At 45.0% G+C, this 19,706-nt stretch overlaps 1 protein-coding gene across 4 annotated transcripts in view; it reads left to right on the forward strand.

The window, feature by feature from the left end:
- Positions 1-19,706, forward strand: part of ADGB (androglobin) — a 244,141-nt gene that overhangs the window by 113,882 nt on the left and 110,553 nt on the right. For all 4 annotated transcript variants that reach the window (XR_012902706.1, XM_075924379.1, XM_075924378.1 and 1 more), the window contains 4 exons: positions 523-691; positions 12,605-12,668; positions 15,791-15,893; positions 18,515-18,656. Coding sequence is in view for 3 of the 4 variants with exons in the window: in XM_075924379.1 (XP_075780494.1) it covers positions 523-691; positions 12,605-12,668; positions 15,791-15,893; positions 18,515-18,656 (478 nt within the window). In the remaining variant the exon portion in view is untranslated. The remainder of the gene's footprint in view (positions 1-522; positions 692-12,604; positions 12,669-15,790; positions 15,894-18,514; positions 18,657-19,706) is intronic.

Consider the following 19,706-nt stretch of genomic DNA (forward strand, 5'->3'; position numbering starts at 1 on the left):
ATGGCTAGCCAAAACAAAATTTCCATGTCCATATTCATCATAAATCTGATTATGGAAGTCCAGCTTTCCTAAAGGAGAACTATAGGAGTATTAGGCCCTGTTCCTGCAAAGTAATAATGTTAAATACTTACACAATGCATGTCATAGTGTCCTCTGGATGGTTGTTTTTGCTCTTCAGTTAATCAAAAATCTCATACCATTTCTGCTTTTCTCTTCTGTACTTTATAGCTGACTTTGGGTTCACTGTCACATGCAGAGGACTACAGAGAGTCTAACCGTAGCGCCAGTATTATATGTTCTGGGTTGGTGTGCAATTTCAAATGTATAGATGAACGGAGGTGGAAAAGCTAGAAAATTTCAATTACAGTCAACTATGGTTTTTTAAAATTTGTTTTTGCTATTCTGGTTTATTCTCCTTGATTTTATTGTATTTCCATTTTCAAAATATGTGGAAGAAAAACATTTCTTTAATGTGTACATTGTTAGTATATTGACATTTATGTGTATTTCTTATTCATGCAGATGAATTAATTGAAAATATAAGCTTTGATGTGCTTCCGACATCAGAAGTAGTTGACACCAATATATACAGTCAAGTGATGGATAAATCACCAGAAGAAATTGAGTCAGAACGGAATCCTGTTTCCCGGGAAACATGGTTCAGCTTTGAAGACTTCTGTACTTGTTTTCAGTAAGGAGTAGAGGTTTTTTTTATATATTTCTTGAAATGTAGATCAAAGAAGTGAAGTACTATGAAAAAGGGCTTTGTAAAAATTGCATCTTAACACATCTGCTCCTTGTGTTTTATACAGAGTTATGTTGGCTTAATTTTAGGACCAAAAATAAATTGTTGGTATCTTTTAGTCCTCTTGTTACTGCAGCATCAACACAACTCAGCAAAGACAAGCTGAGTTCTATTAGTCTTTGTGTATCTTCAGTATAATTCCCAGTTTCTTACACCTTTGCAAATTGAGTACAGGTGGGGGGATGGTGCAGTTGTCAGTAAAATACGAAGAAGCTTTATTATGGATGAAAAAGGCAAGAATTCAGCTTAAGAACTTGTCTTTATTGTGTAATATGGACATGATTGAACCTGCTTAAATCAGTTTAGACTGTAATAATAATAATATAATGATTAATATTGAATTGTAATTTAAAAATTGTAGAATGATTTCATTTCACAAGTGGAACTATTATAATTTAGACCAGGCTATAGATGTTGAGTTATATTTTCAAGGTTGGAAGTTAAAAAAATTGTGTTTTAACTCATACATTTAGCACATATAATTTATAAAATCATTGACTGACAAAAACCATGCAATCAATTGTGCCTTTTACAGTGACTTTTTGGAGTTGAACTAAACTTTTAAATAGATCTTATCAGTTATTTTATTCATCTCTCTGCAGAGGGCTAGCTCAAGGCCTATACACTATTAATGTCCTACTTCAGCATTATAAACACACTTCACTATCTCAGGGTATGCCTACACTGCAGACTGAGATGTAATTTCTAGTTTGTGTACACATAACCACATAAGCTCTGATCAACTAGCCTTCTAAAAGTAGTCAGGTGTTTGTGTAAGCGGGGGAATGGTCCCGCTCTTGTGGGGAACTTTCCTGGCTTCTATACACCCCGGTGAAATGAACCAGCGAAAGGATCTGAGTCCCCGCTCCCACTTCCTTTACCCCACGGCTCCCTGATCCTGAGGGCTCCCCCTCCACTCTCCTGAGTAGCAGAGCCCTTGAAACCCCAACAAGGCTGGGCCCAGGTTTCCTGGGGCTTAATCCCTGACCTTGTAGTCACTAGGGGCAGGAGTTAGGGTGTCCCCACTCCGAGGTGCTCTCTTTACACTGCAGGCCTTCTTGGCCCAGTGATCACTTCATAAGGTTCAAAGCAAATACAATTTATTAAACATCAACTGATTAAAGAGAATAGAATAAGAAACAATGAGAATGGTTAAATGAGAACACACAGCCCTGCTCTGTAGCACAGGCACATCAACACAGCAGTCTGCAGAGTGTAAGGACAGTTCACAGTCTCTTCCTTAGAAGCCCTGGATGTGCTGCAAGGGGCTGCAGGCTGGACACGCTTGCACTGGCAGTGACCACACAGCCTCAGTCTCTAAGTGGCCAGACCCCTCTCCCAGTCCAGAGCCTTTCCCCACACTTTGCAGGTCCCAGTAGCTCACCACATCCAGCTGCAGGCTGTGCTGCTTGGCCAGTTCCAGCTCTTTGTGTTGCTTCTCTGTTCCTTTTGGCTTTCTGAGCACTGCCAGTCTGCTGCTCAACACAGGGTCTGCACTGCTTGGCCTGTCTGTGTCTGGTTCTGTCGCTGCAGGACTTCTTCTTGTACTCCTCTTTCAGATCTCTGTCTTTGCAGGACCTCTCCTGCACACAGCTTGCTCTGCTCTTTCAGCTCCCTGTTTGCTCAGAGAGAGAGCCAGAACAATCCCCACTTACAACCTGTCAGTCAGGCTGAGCTGGAGTGTTGACTGCTTTCCATTGTCTCTGGGGTCTGTCAGTCTCATGAACCCTTCCCCTTCTGAAGCTGGTAAACCAAAAAACTCCCACAGAGTTTTAGTAAGGGGTAACAGTCCCCTTACATTCCCCCTTGCTAGAATTCTACCACAGCCACAAAATTCACACCATATAAAAAACATTAACAATTAACAAAAACATTCCACATACTTAACATCTTATTTCTACTGGACATGCGGACACTCATTAAGCCATTACATAGGACCAATAACATAATCATCTCTAAGTTTAACAGGCAATACACCCTTATTAGTTCTCTGGGACCTTCTTACAACAGGTGGTTCATTACCCATATTTTCTATTTCCCTGTCTTCGGGTAATACTGGTTCAGCCTGAGGGATCTGGTCATCCTCGTTATGGACTGGGGTTGCTACCCTCTGTTCCCTTTGGTATTCAGTTTGTGGGACTAGAACCATTCCCCAACTCCTTTCAGTCTCTTCAGGCCGTCCTGATCTACGCCTCCTAGGATTCCTGACTGAACTAAAGGTGCAATGTTTTAGCTGGTCTCTATGAACTGTTCTCTCCTGACCTCCGCGTTCAGGTCGAATGGTGTAAACTGGCAGGTCAGGATTGTTGTGAGCAACTACAATGTGAGGACTCGACTCCCATTTGTCCTGTATTTTATTACGCCCCCGGTGTCTATGATTACGAACTAGTACACGATCACCAGGCCTGATGAGAGCCCCCCTGGACTTGCGATCATAAGTCCTCTTCCTGCTTAGGGCTGCCTGTTTAGACGTACTGAGAGCAACTTCACAGGCTCTCTTCAGCCTGTCATGGTGACTTTTGACCCAATCATCCAGATTGGTCACATCATCTTCCTCAGGGCCCTCTCTGTCTAGAATATCCAATGGCAACCTGGGATCTCTAGCAAACATGAGGTAAAAAGGAGAATAACCTGTCGATGAATGGATGTGACTATTATAGGCCATCACCAGCTCAGGGAGATGCTCCTGCCAGGCTCGTTTCTTTTCAGGCGGGAGTGTTCTGAGCATGTCATGCATTGTCCGGTTAAACCTCTCACACTGAGCATTTCCTTGTGGGTGATAGGGTGTTGTTCGGCTTTTGGCTATGCCATACAGTTTACACAATGCTGATATCACCCCTGACTCGAAATTCCTCCCCTGGTCTGAGTGTAACCGTGCTGGACAACCATAATACATAAACCAGTGTTTTAGGAGGGCTTCAGCCGTTGTCTGCGCTGTCTGGTTTCTAGTTGGAACTGCAACAGTGAATCGGGTAAACATATCTGTGAGAACCAGTACGTTCTCAAACCCCTCGGAAGATTTCTCTAGCCGAGTGTAGTCCATTGCTAAGACCTCCATTGGGGCAGTCACGTTAGTGCAGGTCAAAGGGGCCCGAGTGGGTGGAAACACATCCTTGGCTAGGGCACACCGCTTGCACTGACGGATCCATGCTGTTACATCACTAGCCATGGTAGGCCAGTAATAGTTCTTCCTCATCGCCTCAAGAGTGCTTCTGTCTCCAAAATGCCCTCCATGGTCATGCCTGGCTTCATAAACTTGTCGGCGAAGTGACACTGGCACCACTAACTGCCACACTTCTTCGCCATCACGAGGATGACAGATTACACGGAACAGCACTCCACGGTGCAACCTAAGTCGCTCCCACTGTCTGGTCAGCTTCTTAGACTGAGGGTATCTGGCCCCAAAGCTCCGGTCTGGCCTCATCCGGTTCATGACTGCCTCTAAGACTGGCCCAAGGTCCCCTTCTTTTTGCAGGGTGCGAATTTCTTCCCATGAATACCCTGAGATTATTGCATCCTCACCTTCTACCAGGTTTTGTGATACCTCTTTTACCATCACTTCACCCTCTTGCTTCGGAACCTCTAGCCACAAACAGGCCCGCACAACGTCTGCAGGAATGACCAGAAAGTCCTTTTCAAGGTCTTCACCCTCTTCTAATTCCTCTTCCAAAGGCAATCTAGACAGGGTGTCAGCACTGATATTCTGTCTTCCAGGTTTATACTGTACTTCAAAAGTGAACTCAGCAAGTTGGGCCACCCACCGGTGTTCAATAGCACCTAAGTTAGCAGTGGACAGGTATCGGAGAGGATTGTGGTCTGAGATTACAGTGAATTTAGAGTACATTAGATAATCCTTAAATTTTTCAGTAATAGCCCACTTCAAGGCCAGCAATTCTAGCTTAAAAGCACTGTAGTTTTTGTCATTTCTTTCTGACCTCCTCAGCCCTCGGCTTGCATATGCGATCACACGCTCAACCCCCTCCTGTTTCTGGCTGAGCACTGCACCCAGGCCATGTAGGCTTCCATCTGTTGTCACCATAAATGGTAGGCTAAAGTCAGGATATGCAAGCACAGGTGGTGTCATCAGCCGGTGTCTTAGTTCATCAAAAGCTGCCTGACAGGCATCATCCCATACAAAGCATTGATCCCTTTTCTTCCTTTCAGTTGGTTGGCCCACCAATCCATATAGTGGCGCAGCAATGTGTGCAAACTTTGGAACAAATCGTCTATAATAGCTCATGAAACCCAGAGCTTGTCGCACTTGTTTGGCATTCTTCGGGACTGGCCAGTTTTCCAGAGCCCTGGTCTTCTCCTCGTCTACCTGGATTCCATCCTTCGAAATCACATGGCCCAAAAATTTGACTCTCTCACGTAAGAGGCAGCACTTGCTTGGCTTCAACTTCAACCCATGTTCCTTCAGTCGTGTGAAGACTACATCCAGTTTTTCTATATGACTCTCGAAATCTTTGGAAAACACAATAACATCATCCAGGTATATTAGCAAAGTGTCTAGGATGTAATCTCCCAACACCCCTTCCATTAGTCTCTGGAACGTAGCAGGTGCATTGCACAAGCCGAATGGCATACGCGTCCATTCAAACAGCCCAAACGGAGTTGTCACTGCTGTCTTTTCCTGGTCCTGTTCTTCCATTGCAACCTGGAAATAGCCAGAAGTCAAATCAAGAGTTGAAAACACTCTGGCACTTCCTAATGCATCCAGGGACTCTTCCACCCGGGGTAGCGGGTAAGCATCCTTGTGTGTTACTTCATTCAATTTCCTGTAATCACAGCAGAATCGCACCCCACCATCCTTTTTTATTACAATCACTGCAGGCGATGCCCAGGGGCTGTGGCTTTCTTTAAGGACACCTTGAGCCACTAGGTCCAGGATGTGCCTTTTTACCTCCTGGAACACTTGTGGTGAAATCCGCCGGTGTCTCTGTTTTATTGGGACAGCATCTCCAGTGGGTATTCGGTGTGTCACTGTGGTGGTGTAACCAAAGTCTCGGTCATCCCTGGAAAAGACCTCTTGATGTTTCTCCAGTAGTGCCCGTAAACGGCCAGCCTGCATAGGGGTTAGCTGTTGGAGATCCACTTGGACTGGAATGAGTAACTCTCCATCAGGTGCCTCTTGAGGTGTAGTAACCTGTGCTCCCTTCTCCAACCTTGTCACTCGCAGCTCATCTCCCTTTTCTTCCAGGACTACTCCTCCTGGGGGTACTACTTCTTCGGGTCTGTGTACCTCTGCCACTCTAGTGCGGGGGTACAACTTTATGGCCTTCTTACTTGAGTTTAGCAGCCTGACTGGCACTTTTCCCTTGCTGGCATTAGCAAGTACGTTCGCAACCAGTAGTCCCTGAGGTAGACTGGCCCCTCGTGTTGGCTCAACAAGCACCCGGTATCCATTGAATCCGCTTAGTACCTGGCAGCGTCCATCAACAATCTTCTCACTCCAGGGAGGTATAACTACCTTCTGTCTCCCTGCCACCTTTACGTAGCCAATCTGTCCTGTGGGACCAGGAAAACATCCTTGTCTCTCCACTTGGGCCAGTACCCGCTTCAATGCAGCCTTCATCCTAGGCTCCCCATGCCGGTTCATTTCTTGGGTTCCTTCCCCCACTAATAGTAATTCTTTCAGCTCTCTTATTATATTCATCCCGAGAATTCCTGGTACTCTGTTCCCCATCAAAGTCTTTTCCGAAGCTGGATCCTTTAGGATAAAGATGCATTTTCCCGGGATTATCCGACCCATATACCCTACATCAGCTTCAAGGCACCCCACAACAGGGATAGCTAGTCCATTAGCTGCTGTTAGCTGTACAAACCGGGTATTATGCATGGTCAGATCTCTCTCTTTTAAGTAGTTTTGGAAATATGATTCAGAAATAGTGGTGACTTCTGAGCCAGTGTCTATCAAACAGCGGGTCCTCACCCCTGCTATGGTTATTTCCACTGTCAAGCAGTCCCCAAAAGCTCGACCGCAGAAGTCATCAAATGCACTAGCATCATCAGGGTCCTTTTCCTTACTGCTGGCATGCTGCCCTTTTCCGAGGGACAGCCGTAGGAACCCTTCTGTCCCTGCTTGGCCTTCCCCTGATGTGCTACTCGATCTTGGTGTCTCTGGGATTTCAGACACTCGGGATTCCAGTCCCCTCTTCAGTGGACAATCTCGGCTAGTATGCCCTGGCCTTTCACAAGTATAACAAATGTACCTTCCCAGCTCATCCTTTAGTGGGGGCCTTCGGGACCCTGGGGTCCTGGGGTATTTTGGCCAAGTAGTGGAGGAGGTGGATTTTTCTTTCACCACCTCAGTCATTACTTTCAGCATCTCCCCCTGCTGGACTGCCAGTTTTTGGATAGCTTCACTTAAACTTTCCAATGTTAACTGTGTTTGGGGCAGGGCCTTTTCCCCAAAAGTTGCACTGACTAGGCCCCCACTCCGTGTTCGGGAGTTAGGCTTGCCGGTCTCTTCCAAAGGAGCCTCCTCTTCTTCTGACCACATAATGGCAGCCTGCATGAGTTCAGGGAACTTCTTTCCAGGCTCTTCCTTCAGCCTTCTCTTCATTTCACGGCGGAGGGAGTCATCCCGAAGCCCAAACACCATCTGTTCTTTCAGCGCCATATCTGCGTCTGAAACTCGTTGAGGGTCTCGCCGCTCCACTTTGCTCATTCTCTCCTGGAGTTCATAGGCATATGCCCGGATAGTTTCACCAGGCTCCTGCTTTCGCTCAAAGAACTCCTTTAGCCGAGTTCCAATAGGTACCTTGTCTCCATACACTTCTAGGAGGAGTTCAAATACCTTTTTCACATCTTTCTTGTCTGCCATTGCCATAAACTTTACTGTGGCCTTGGCCTGGCCCTTGAGGTGCTCCTCTATGAAATCCACATGATCTTCTTCAGGTATTCTTAGCACATGCAGAGCTGCCTTCACAGACTTCACCCACTCCTCTACCGTAATGTCTCCTGGCCTAGTTGGGAAGCCACCAAACTCTGCAACCTTCCGCTCCCGTGGGACATAAATAGTAGGGGGTTTCTTAGCTTCTGCTGCCTGTTGGTCTATAACTGCCCTGGCCAGTGATAAGGCTTCTCTATGCTCAGCTCTAGCTTGCTGTAATGCCTCACTTTGGTCTGATAATCTGCGCTGAAGTTCAGCAACTTGGATCTGTAGTTCTTCAATTCCAGCCATGGTTGTGCTCTCGACCAGGCCTGGCTGGTGCTACCAGAACTCAACAAATAAACCAATGGGGTGGACCCTTTGAATAGGATCCTGTTCGTGACGCCAATTATGTAAGCGGGGGAATGGTCCCGCTCTTGTGGGGAACTTTCCTGGCTTCTATACACCCCGGTGAAATGAACCAGCGAAAGGATCTGAGTCCCCGCTCCCACTTCCTTTACCCCACGGCTCCCTGATCCTGAGGGCTCCCCCTCCACTCTCCTGAGTAGCAGAGCCCTTGAAACCCCAACAAGGCTGGGCCCAGGTTTCCTGGGGCTTAATCCCTGACCTTGTAGTCACTAGGGGCAGGAGTTAGGGTGTCCCCACTCCGAGGTGCTCTCTTTACACTGCAGGCCTTCTTGGCCCAGTGATCACTTCATAAGGTTCAAAGCAAATACAATTTATTAAACATCAACTGATTAAAGAGAATAGAATAAGAAACAATGAGAATGGTTAAATGAGAACACACAGCCCTGCTCTGTAGCACAGGCACATCAACACAGCAGTCTGCAGAGTGTAAGGACAGTTCACAGTCTCTTCCTTAGAAGCCCTGGATGTGCTGCAAGGGGCTGCAGGCTGGACACGCTTGCACTGGCAGTGACCACACAGCCTCAGTCTCTAAGTGGCCAGACCCCTCTCCCAGTCCAGAGCCTTTCCCCACACTTTGCAGGTCCCAGTAGCTCACCACATCCAGCTGCAGGCTGTGCTGCTTGGCCAGTTCCAGCTCTTTGTGTTGCTTCTCTGTTCCTTTTGGCTTTCTGAGCACTGCCAGTCTGCTGCTCAACACAGGGTCTGCACTGCTTGGCCTGTCTGTGTCTGGTTCTGTCGCTGCAGGACTTCTTCTTGTACTCCTCTTCCAGATCTCTGTCTTTGCAGGACCTCTCCTGCACACAGCTTGCTCTGCTCTTTCAGCTCCCTGTTTGCTCAGAGAGAGAGCCAGAACAATCCCCACTTACAACCTGTCAGTCAGGCTGAGCTGGAGTGTTGACTGCTTTCCATTGTCTCTGGGGTCTGTCAGTCTCATGAACCCTTCCCCTTCTGAAGCTGGTAAACCAAAAAACTCCCACAGAGTTTTAGTAAGGGGTAACAGTCCCCTTACATTTGGGTAGCAGTACAGGCAGTCCCCGAGTTACGTGGATCCGACTTATGTCGGATCCGCAGTTACGAACGGTGATTTTCTCGCCCCGGAGGACAGGAGCGGCGGGATGCCTGGTCCCACCGCCCACCTCCTCCGGGGCAAGAAAAGCTGCTCCCCGTCTCCCTGGTCTACTGGGCGAGCCAGCAGACCAGGGAGACGCTGAGCAAAGCCGCAGAGGACCCGGGCCGGACCGCGGCGCTGATCTGGAAGCGCCGCGGTCCGGCCCGGGTCCTCCGCCGCTTTGCTCCGCGTCTCCCTGGTCTGCTGGGGAGGGACGCAGCTAGTGCCCCCCCCCCAGCAGACCAGGGAGACGTGGAGCAAAGCCCGGGGCCTGTGGTAGAGCAGGTGGGGCGCTGCCGGTTGGTCCCGCAGCACCGCTCCTTGGCACTACTGGACGAACCTGGCAGCACCCCAGCTGCTCTGCCCAGGAGTCCTGATTCAGCCGCTGCTGATCAGTTTCGGCAGTGGCTGAATCAGGACGCCTGGGGCAGAGCAGCTGGGGTGCTGCTGGGTTGCTCCAGTAGCGCCGAGGAGCGGCCGCGCTACTGGACCAACCCAGCAGCACCCGAGCTGCTCTGCCCCAGGCGTCCCCGAGTTAGCCGCTGCTGAAACTGACCAGCGGCTGACTACAGGAAGCCCGAAGCAGAGTTGCTCTGCCCCGGGCTTCCTGGAATCAGCTGCTGATCAGTTTCAGCAGCAGCTGACTTGGGGACGCCTGGGGTTCTTAAGCTGAATCTGTATGTAAGTCAGAACTGGTGTCCAGATTCAGCCGCTGTTGAAACTGATCAGTTTCAGCAGCGGCTGAATCTGGATGCCAGTTCCGACTTACATACAGATTCAACTTAAGAACAAACCTACAGTCCCTATCTTGTACGTAACCCGGGGACTGCCTGTATGGGCTAGCCACCCCAACCACTATCTCATCCAAGACTAGTTTATCCTGCCACCCCTATGCAGCTATGGCTACCCTACTATTTTTAGTTGCAAATTCAAGCCAAATTTACATCTCCAGTTCCAATGTAGACATGTCTTCAGTCTTCTGTATCAAAAGTAGGAAAACCTAACTTTTTTCAATCCTAGGTGTTTTATACCTTGAAAGAAAAATGGAGATTATTCCTTATTTTTGAATGTTTTATTTTATATAAACAAATGACTCTAATTGAGTACATCTGCTCAGTTCTTGCTGCATTTTGAGTTTTTGATTGGTATCTTTACAGAAGTCAGAATTTATTGATGTGCTTAATATGCTTCTTAATATGCGTAATAACCTATTGTTAGATGTTCTGATTCTCTCTATGCTTTTTTAAGCTTTTGTCTTTTAGCCTCACTAATATTTCAATTATTTTATTTTTATGATTGATATTTCTTTGGGTAGCCTTCACTTTCTGCTCATTAGGAACTGACTGGAAGGTCTTTACCTCAGTGGCTATTGTCATAGATGGTATGTGAGGGTGGTATGTAGGGATGTAAGCGAGTAGTTGACTAGTTGACTACCTGAGAAGCCTAGGCTTAGGTAATTGAGTTGACTACTTGCATTCCCCCCACCCTTGTTGCCTCTATCAGGGGCAGTTAGGGCGAGAAGCAGAGCCAGTGCTGGCAGGAGCCAGCTTAAAAGCTTTTCCCCCCAGCACTGTCTCTGTTGTGCCGCCTGCTCCCTCCCCCCGCCCCCAGTGCAGGGGTCAGGGAGGTCAGGGGAGACTACTGCGAAGCAGCCTCACCCTGCGGTGGACCCAGGTTGGCTGCAGGCAGAGGCTGCTCCAGTAACAACCCCTGTCTGCAGGGGTCCCAACTCCCCACTGAAACCCTTTGAGGACAGGGGCTGCCGCCGCGAAGAAGCTTCTATTTGCGGCAGCATGGGCTGGCCATGGGCAGAAGCTGCTCCAGCAGTAGCCCTCTGCAGACAGGGAGTTGCTGTGCCCCCCACAGATGGGGGTTACTGCCAGCTGGGCAGGTAGCCTGGCTCAATCCTGGCTTGTGCCAGGTCCGTGACTAAACCCCACTGCAGCTCTGCAAGGTAGTAGGAACCAGGGGGCAGCAACCAAAATCAGCTTTGTCTTTTAAATTGCAGAGTCACAGCTGGGTTTAGTCCCAGACCTGGCGCGAGCCAGTACTGAGTTGGGCTGCCTTCTCCTATCAACTAATCGAGTAGTCCATACAAATTCTATTGACTGCTTGATGAGTAAATTAATCTCATTTTAACGTCCCTAGTAGTATGTAGCTTGTGCCTGAACCTGCCAATGTTACCCACTATCTGTAGGGGCTAAACACTATTGAGTACTTAGAATTTGGGAAAGTCTGCCTGTGTCATGTAGGAAGCTCCAGATCAGGAGTAAGAATACCATAAGATCCTGTAAGAGAATCCTTTACTGAAGCATAGTCATAAGGCAAGTGATTTCCCCGTTCCACTCTGCAAACACTGTTTCCTATTTGTAAAGGGTGTAATTTAGTTAAAGGTCCATTTAAAGTCAACAGTGAAATATGAACAATTTTTAAAGGATTATTAGTTGAACACAGAGTAAATTACTGTCAACCTTTTGAAGACCACTGTAACAAATTTATATGCCAAACTTGTCAGTTCCTTTTTCTCATTTCTAGAAAGGATGAGAGAGAGTTATCTATTTTTAGAACTTATTTTTTTAAACAACGATCCATCAGTCTATCTCTACTGACCCTTAAAAACTTTTATTATACAGAAATTTTAGCTGCTGGGCTAAGATTTTTATCCTGACAGTTAGTGATGTTGAATGTCTTTGTTTGTCTAATGTGAACATAAGTCAAATAAAGAGAACTTGATATGCATGTTAAAAATTGGCATGAATGTTGAGGGTGGAGGAGCAGATCAGCAGTTGTAGAATCAATGTATATCAGTAATGTATCATAGCCTCAATAGGGACTTTGAATAATCTGAACTCTTCTTTTGTATAAAACCCTGAACTCTGTTTCAGATTCTGTCCTCAGTTAAAGTAGAACTCAGGTGGATTAATTGGGTCAAACTGAGGTCACAGTTTGATTCAGCTTCTTAATCATTTTCTGGTGAGCTTACAAAAACTGTACATTTCACAGAAATACTAACAAATTGCATAAAGGCATTCATTCCTCATTCCTCTGTTTTTTATATATTATATTGATTTGAAGTGTTAAAATTTTAAGTTGATTTTGGTTTGCTGCCATTTACAAATCCAAAGATAAAACTAGCTGTCAGACCTGTGTAAGAAAGACTTAGAACTATAACAAAGATACTAATCAATGTCAGCAGCTTTCACTGGAGATAAATTGTACCTATTCATCTTTTATGAAGCTCCAAATGTTGAAACACTTTCAAGAAATAGTTTTGAGTCTATTTTATAAGGATAGAAATGGTTGCAATATCATCTTATGAGATGAGAGAGAAAATTTACTAACATTAGTAATGCTAAAAATAATTTTTCCACTCATTTTTTCTTTCTAGGAACCTGCATATTTTCCACAAACCAAATTCATATGCTTATAGTTATCAGAAAGCAGATTTTAAGGTAAATGCATGCACCACATTATTTATTTTGCCTTTTTATTGAAAAGGCCTACATCTTGATAATTCATAAATCCTAAACATTAGTGCTACCGATGAAGAACTACTACAGGCAGTCCCCGACTTACGTGGATCCGACTTATGTCACCTCGACCTCCGGGGCGAAAAAAGCTGCTCCCGGTGCCCCTGGTCTGCTGGGGACCGTCTCCAGCAGACCAGGGGTATCGGGAGCAAAGCCGCAGCCCGGGTGGGTTTGCTCGCGGTGCCCCTGGTCTGCTGGAGATGGTCTCCAGCAGACCAGGGGACACCGCGAGCAAACCCGCAGCAGCGGCGGGGTCCCGCGCTTCTGAGGCTTTGCTCCGGCAAAGCCTCAGAAGCGCGCGGACCCTGCCGTGGCTGCGGGTTTGCTCCCGGTGCCCCTGGTCTGCTGGGGACCATCTCCAGCAAACCAGGGGCACCGGAAGCAAAGCGGTCCCGCGCCAGAGCAAAGCCTCAGAGGCAAGGCAACCCCCCCCCCCCCCCGCTGCCGCTTTGCTCCCTGTGTCCCTGGTCTGCTGGGGGGGGGGGCGCAGCTAGTGTGCCCCTTCCCCCAGCAGACCAGGCTTTTGTTGTGGACCCTGGGACAGAGTAGCTGGGGCGCTGCCGGTTGGTCCCGCAGAGCCGCTCTGGGCACTACTGGACCAACCCGGCAGCACCCCAGCTGCTCTGCCCCAGGCGTCCCCAAGTCAGCCATTGCTGAAACTGACCAGCACTGACTACAGGAAGCCCGAGGCACAGTTGCTCTGCCCCGGGCTTCCTGGAATCAGCTGCTGATCAGTTTCAGCAGCAGCTGACTTGGGGTTCTTAAGTTGAATCTGTATGTAAGTCAGAACTGGCAGTCAGTTTCAGCAGCGGCTGAATCTGGACGCCAGTTCCGACTTACATACAGATTCAACTTAAGAACAAACCTACAGTCCCTATCTTGTACGTAACCCGGGGACTGCCTGTATTTACAGACAAAATAATAGTGCATAAATAATAGATGAACATACTTAGGATGTCAGTGGTCATTATTAAAAATCAACTGTGCTAACACTTATACTTCAATATTTCCTTCCTTCGAAATCTGAAATGACAGTGCTACCATGGTTTACTATTTTGCAATGTCTGAACAAATGCTGGTTGTTGGAGGTGGCAAAAAAGATTTCAGGTTACATTGTAGAGTATAGTAGGCCAGATCTTCAGCTCCACTTAAGCAGCAAGACAAAGGTGTCTTAAATTTGCCTTTAAGCAGCTGTTTGAAATGTCTCTCAAATGAATCCCAGACTGATTCAATCTCTGAGAGTCACAAGATTAGGAGGGCAGAAATATCCTCTCCCATCCCTTGACTCTTTAGGTATGCTAAGTGATACTCTGGTGCACTTGAGAATCTATTCCAGTAACTGGAATTACATTATACATATACTGCAATTACAATGTAAAACACTGTAGAAATGTTTTTGATACCTGTAGCTTAACTAATTAATTCATGAAGCTGGAAGATTAAACACGCCTGAATAATGTATTGCTCCTTTAGTTTCATATTTAGTACATTAATATCCTGTAATTATTGTGCAGTTAAACTTTGTCATGAATAGACTTAGTACAAACTCCTGTGCTCAGAAATGATCTCTATGGGTTATATCCCATAACTGCAGCATAACATCAGTATCATTAGGCTCAGTGTTACAAAGTGTAATTAGATAGTAGATCAGTTTTTTCTGACTAACTTACGCTCTGGGTTTGCACCTGCATACAACTGAAAATATGCTCTGTTACTAAACTTTAATCAACACAATCCTAGCTGTGTGCTCGGATGGCAAAGTATAATCTTTAGAACCCTTTCCTCTGGCACTATCACATTTTATTAGAGACAGGTAAATGAAATATTCATATCATCTGGCAAATTAAATATCAGCCATGTGGGATAACACTTTTATACTGTAGTTTCAGAGATTTCTAGATTTGTTAAGGTTAGAAGGGGCCATTACATCATTTAGTCTGATATCCTATGTATCATAGGCCATTAAATTTCACCTAGTTGCCCCTGTATTGACCCAATAACTTGTGTTTGGATAAAGCATATCTTCCTGAAGGGCATCTAGCCTTGATCTGAACACATACCAATAGCCTTTTTTGAAAGATACTTTTGAAAAAACCTCTCTTGAAAAAGAGCATCTAGACTACAACCAGTACTTTCGAAAAAGCAAGCCGCTTTTTCAAAAGAGAGCACCCAGACAGTCTGGATGCTCTCTTTTGAAAAAGCACAGTTTGCATTACATAGTGCCTTTTTTTTAAAAAAAGTACTTTCGAAAAAATGAGTTATTCCTCGTAAAACGAGGTTTTCAATAGTTGAAAAAACTGCTGCGTTCTTTCGATTTACTTTTGAAAGAATGTGGCAGCAGTCTAGACTCAGGGAAAGTTTTTTCAAAAAAAGGCCACTTTTTCCGAGGAAACCCTGTAGTCTATGCACACCCTTGGTATCAGACTGGTAGTATTCACATTTATGGTATGAGAAACAGTCAAATTTAAGAAGAAATATAAGAGACAATGAAGTGAAGTATAAATGAGAGTATTTTCTAAGAATGGTGCAGTACACATTACTGTTTCTAGTGTTTATGCATTAAAGTTGTTGTTAAACAAAGTGCTGCCATATTTATGATTTTTGCAAAATATAAATCAAGCTACTTACTGTGTTACAAGTCAACAATATTCCTGATACTGTGTCTTTTAAGTTTGTTGGAATTTAATTAGAGTTGGAAAACTGTAGAACAATATCCTTGATGTTTCATACCTTTAAAAATATATTGATAACTAAGTTGATCCCTTATTAAATACTAGCAAATAAATACCTTTAATTAAATTAAAGTTATATGAGGAAGATGTGCTTAAGATGTAGGCACATTTTCCATTAAAGAAACTATTTTTCCTTTATTCTCTCTAATGAAAGGTTAATATTAATAGGCAGATGAAACTAGAAGCACTGGCAACAATTAATTCCTTGTTTTACATACTGCACATTGAATCACAAAGTCTGAAATTTAAATAAAAAATTGTAAAAGACTAATTCAACAAAAATTAAAAATGAATGCCCTTTTCCATCTGCAGTTTACTGATGATCGAGTCCTCTATTATTTATTTGTGGACAGCCTGAAGCCTATTGAAATCCTGGTTAGTTTTTCTGCATTAGTACGCTGGGGTGATTCTGGAGGTAAGATCAATACCAAAAAAAGTGTGTTACTAATGATTGTTCTCAACTGCTAAAGACTCTTTTATCTAACTGTCTTATTTTGAAACATACTTTTTTCTTATTTTTTTGTCTTGTATTGAGCAGGTGACACTCAATATCTATATGGTTTAATGAGAACTGCAATACAGTAATTCCTCATTTAACATTTTAGATGCGTTTCTGAAAATGTTCATGCTAAGCAAAAACATGCTATGTGGGGTCAATTTTCCCATTAAAAATAATGGAAAAGGTGGGAGTTGCATTTCAGGTGGTGACCGCAAAGTCAATTTTTTGTTGGTGCTGGGTCATCAACATTAACATTAGATATCTAGCAATACAAGATAACTAGCAATAAAAGTCGCCGTAGTTTGTTAAAACACAAAGATAAAAATATGAGTGAGCGGAGAAGCGCTGTGACCACTTGTATTCATTCGCTCATGCGTATTACCACTGTTTTCACCAAACAGGAGGGGAAGTGAAAGTGCACAGAGCTGCTTCCTTCTCCCATTAACCGGAGCCAGCCCTCACAGGGGCTGTGTCTACATTGGCACCCTTTTCCGGAAAAGGGATGCTAATGAGACCAGTCGGAATTGCAAATGCCACGGGGGATTTAAATATCCCCCACGGCATTTGCATGAACATGGCTGCCGCTTTTTTCCAGCTCGGGGCTTTGCTGGAGAAAAGCGCCAGTCTAGACGGGATCTTTCGGAAAATAAAGCCTTTTTATTTGTTTGAATTAATTTACACTGAGGGTGTGTCTAAACTACACCCTTCTGCCGACAGAGGGATGTAGATTAGGCATATCGCTATTGCAAATGAAGTGGGGATTTAAATATCCCGCGCTTCGTTTGAATAGAAATGGCCACCGCTTTTTGCCGCCGTGGCACTTTGACGGCAAAAAGCAGCAGTCTAGATAGGGATTGGTTGACAAGGAAAGCCTTTTCCGATCGATCCCTTATGCCTCATGCAACGAGGTCTCCGTCTAGACTGCTGCTTTTTGCCAGCAAAGTGCTGCGTTGGCAAAAAGCGGCGCTCATTTCTATTCACAGGAAGTGCAGGATATTTAAATCCCCTCTTCATTTGCAACAGCAATGTGCCTAATCTACATACCTCTGTCGGCAGAGGGGTGTAGTTTAGACACACCCTCAGAGTGTAAATGTACTCCAAGTGAGTGCACAAGGTTTTTCTTCAAGAGACATTCTGGGGTCTCCCCAGTAGTATAGGTGCATGCCAGTGCTGCAAAGTGGATTCTTGATAGCAGTGCAGTCGGGGCATGCATGCTCAGCATGCAATATGCACAGCACCATCACGTATGTGCGGCCACCCTCCATTCAGTTCCTTTATACTGTCCCCAGAACCATGGGATCTACACCTGGTACTGACGACACTCAAAACCCCCATTCGAACCCATGGCCACATGCTCCCTTCTCCACCTAACCCTAAAAAAGGCATTCCTAGTTGCAATAATGTCAGCCCGTAGAGTAGGCGTGATGGCCACCCTAATGGTGGACCCACCGTTCACTGTTATTTTTAAGGACAAAGTCTTTTTTTGGACACACCCCAAGTTTTTACCAAAGGTGAAAAACTAAACAATACACTTACCTGTATTCTTCCCAGAGCCTCACGCCAACACCTTCAAGGCACAGATGCATACCCTCGATGCCCAAAGGGCACTCTCCTTTTACATCCATAGAACAAAACCCTTCAGAGAGTCTCCACGACTCTTCGTCTCCATTGCAGAATGCAACAAGGGCAGCCGCATATCATCCCAGAAATTATCTCATTAGATTTCTGGCTGCATCGCCATGTGCTACTTGCTCAATCATCTACCACCACCTATCTCAATCCAGGCACATTCTACTGGAGTGGTTGCCACCTCAGTCGCTAACCTGAGGAAGGTTCCCATCGATGACATATGTGCTGCTGCTACGTGGGCATCAGAACAAACTTTTGCTAAGCACTATGTGCTTTCCTCAGGGCCTCTCCACTACACAAGAGTAGCAAAGGCCGTACTGCAGACAGCTTACCTGCCTGATCCGAAGACCCATAACACAAATTGCTTTGCAGTCACCTACTGTGGACCACCCCCAGGAACATCTCTCTCTCGGAGAGGAGGTTACTCACCTTGCTGTATCTGACATTCAAGATGAGTATCCCTGGGGGTGCAACACTACCCTCCCTTCCTTCCCTCTATTTCGGAAAAAAATGCTTTTCTCCTACACCGGGTTCCGAATAGAGAAGGAACTGAAGGGAGAGTGGCCACGCATGTGCGATGGTGCTGGTGGGGACCCGCGCACATCACGCACTGCGCATGTACAGCCTCCAATGTACTTCTGTCAAGAATTCGCTCTACAGCACTGTGACACACCTACATGTACTGTGGATATGCTGTTTTTCAAGAGCTACCAATAAGGGTCAGCAACTTCAGTGTCTGAGTAGGGCACTTAGCTGGTGAAGATACCGCTGGCATATTCAACATACAAATAGTCCCTTTGGGATTTTTTTATGTGCTTTGATGACTAAAATATGATCCTGAATTCTGCCACATGGTATTTGTATTAATTGACCTGCTAACTTTATTTTTCTAATTGTTTTTCTTACAGCTACACAAAAAGAAGGTTCTGGCATACCACAGGGCATGCTTACAGTTGAAAGTTTCTCTTGGAAAAGTGTAGCTACTAGCCAACTTATGCTAAAGATACATACATATGCAACCAAAGCTGCTATGCTAAGCCTTCCCCCAGGGTGTGTACCGGTCCTTTGTTTCCTCTCTGGTACTTACAGGCCTGTTGTAGCCTTAAGGATAGAATTTACATAACTGAATCTGGAATGGTTAATTATTTGCAAATATTTGGATGTTAAATTTGCATATTTTGTAGCATTTTCCAAGTTTTGGTAAGATTGCAATGTTTATATAGATTTAAGAATCATTGCTAAAATTTTTCAAGTTGTGTGTCAATCTGTGAATCTCTTACTCTCTCTTTACAGAGTAGTTATTCATATGAGTAGACCCACTAGTTTTTCCTATAAAAAACACAACTGAAAATACATTGTGTAGGTTAGTTGTTTCTAAATAGGGTTGGCTAAGATATTAGCAGTTTTCTCGGTCATTTATTGTAACTACAACTTTTCTTGCAGCATGATACAAAGCCAATGTTGTAGCTCTTTGTGAAATAGAATTTAGGAAACATTAAGTAATATCCAACTATACCTTCTTCAGAATTACAACTTAGAACTGTTAGGAAACCATGACATCGATGCTTTGGGAAGTTCACATCTCTTGACATACAGCCCTAGATTTCTAGTTTAAAGCAGTTCCTTAGCTGCAAAAATGAAGAAAGACAATTCCATCCCACTCTCTTCATCCTTACCTGTTACAAATAAGCTCCCCATCTATGACACTGTACCTCTGATTCCCCATTGTCTACAATTTGCAATCAGGCCACAAGGAATAATTAATTATATATAATGTATAATATGTCAGTCTCGGGCATGGGAGTAGCAGTGGACTGAGGACCTACACTGTGGAGCAATTTGCATTTCATTCGAAAATAAAAAAAAATTACTCGGGAATCCAAATGGAAAGTTTCCTCCTACTGTCCACTTGGATGTTAGGAAGAGTTGTAATCGTCGTCTTCAACCAATTGCAATTAAAAACATTTTTTAAAGTCTTTGGATTGCATTGCTTCTCCCTTATTTTTGTTGCCATTTATTACAGAGCTTAAACAGTTCTCATGCCATCATTCACAAGAGAAAGGATGAATATGGTGCTGAGTACCTGATCCTTGTGTGAAT

The sequence above is a fragment of the Pelodiscus sinensis genome, chromosome 3 (genome assembly GCF_049634645.1).
Source record: "Pelodiscus sinensis isolate JC-2024 chromosome 3, ASM4963464v1, whole genome shotgun sequence".
NCBI classification, from domain to species: Eukaryota; Metazoa; Chordata; order Testudines; family Trionychidae; genus Pelodiscus; species Pelodiscus sinensis.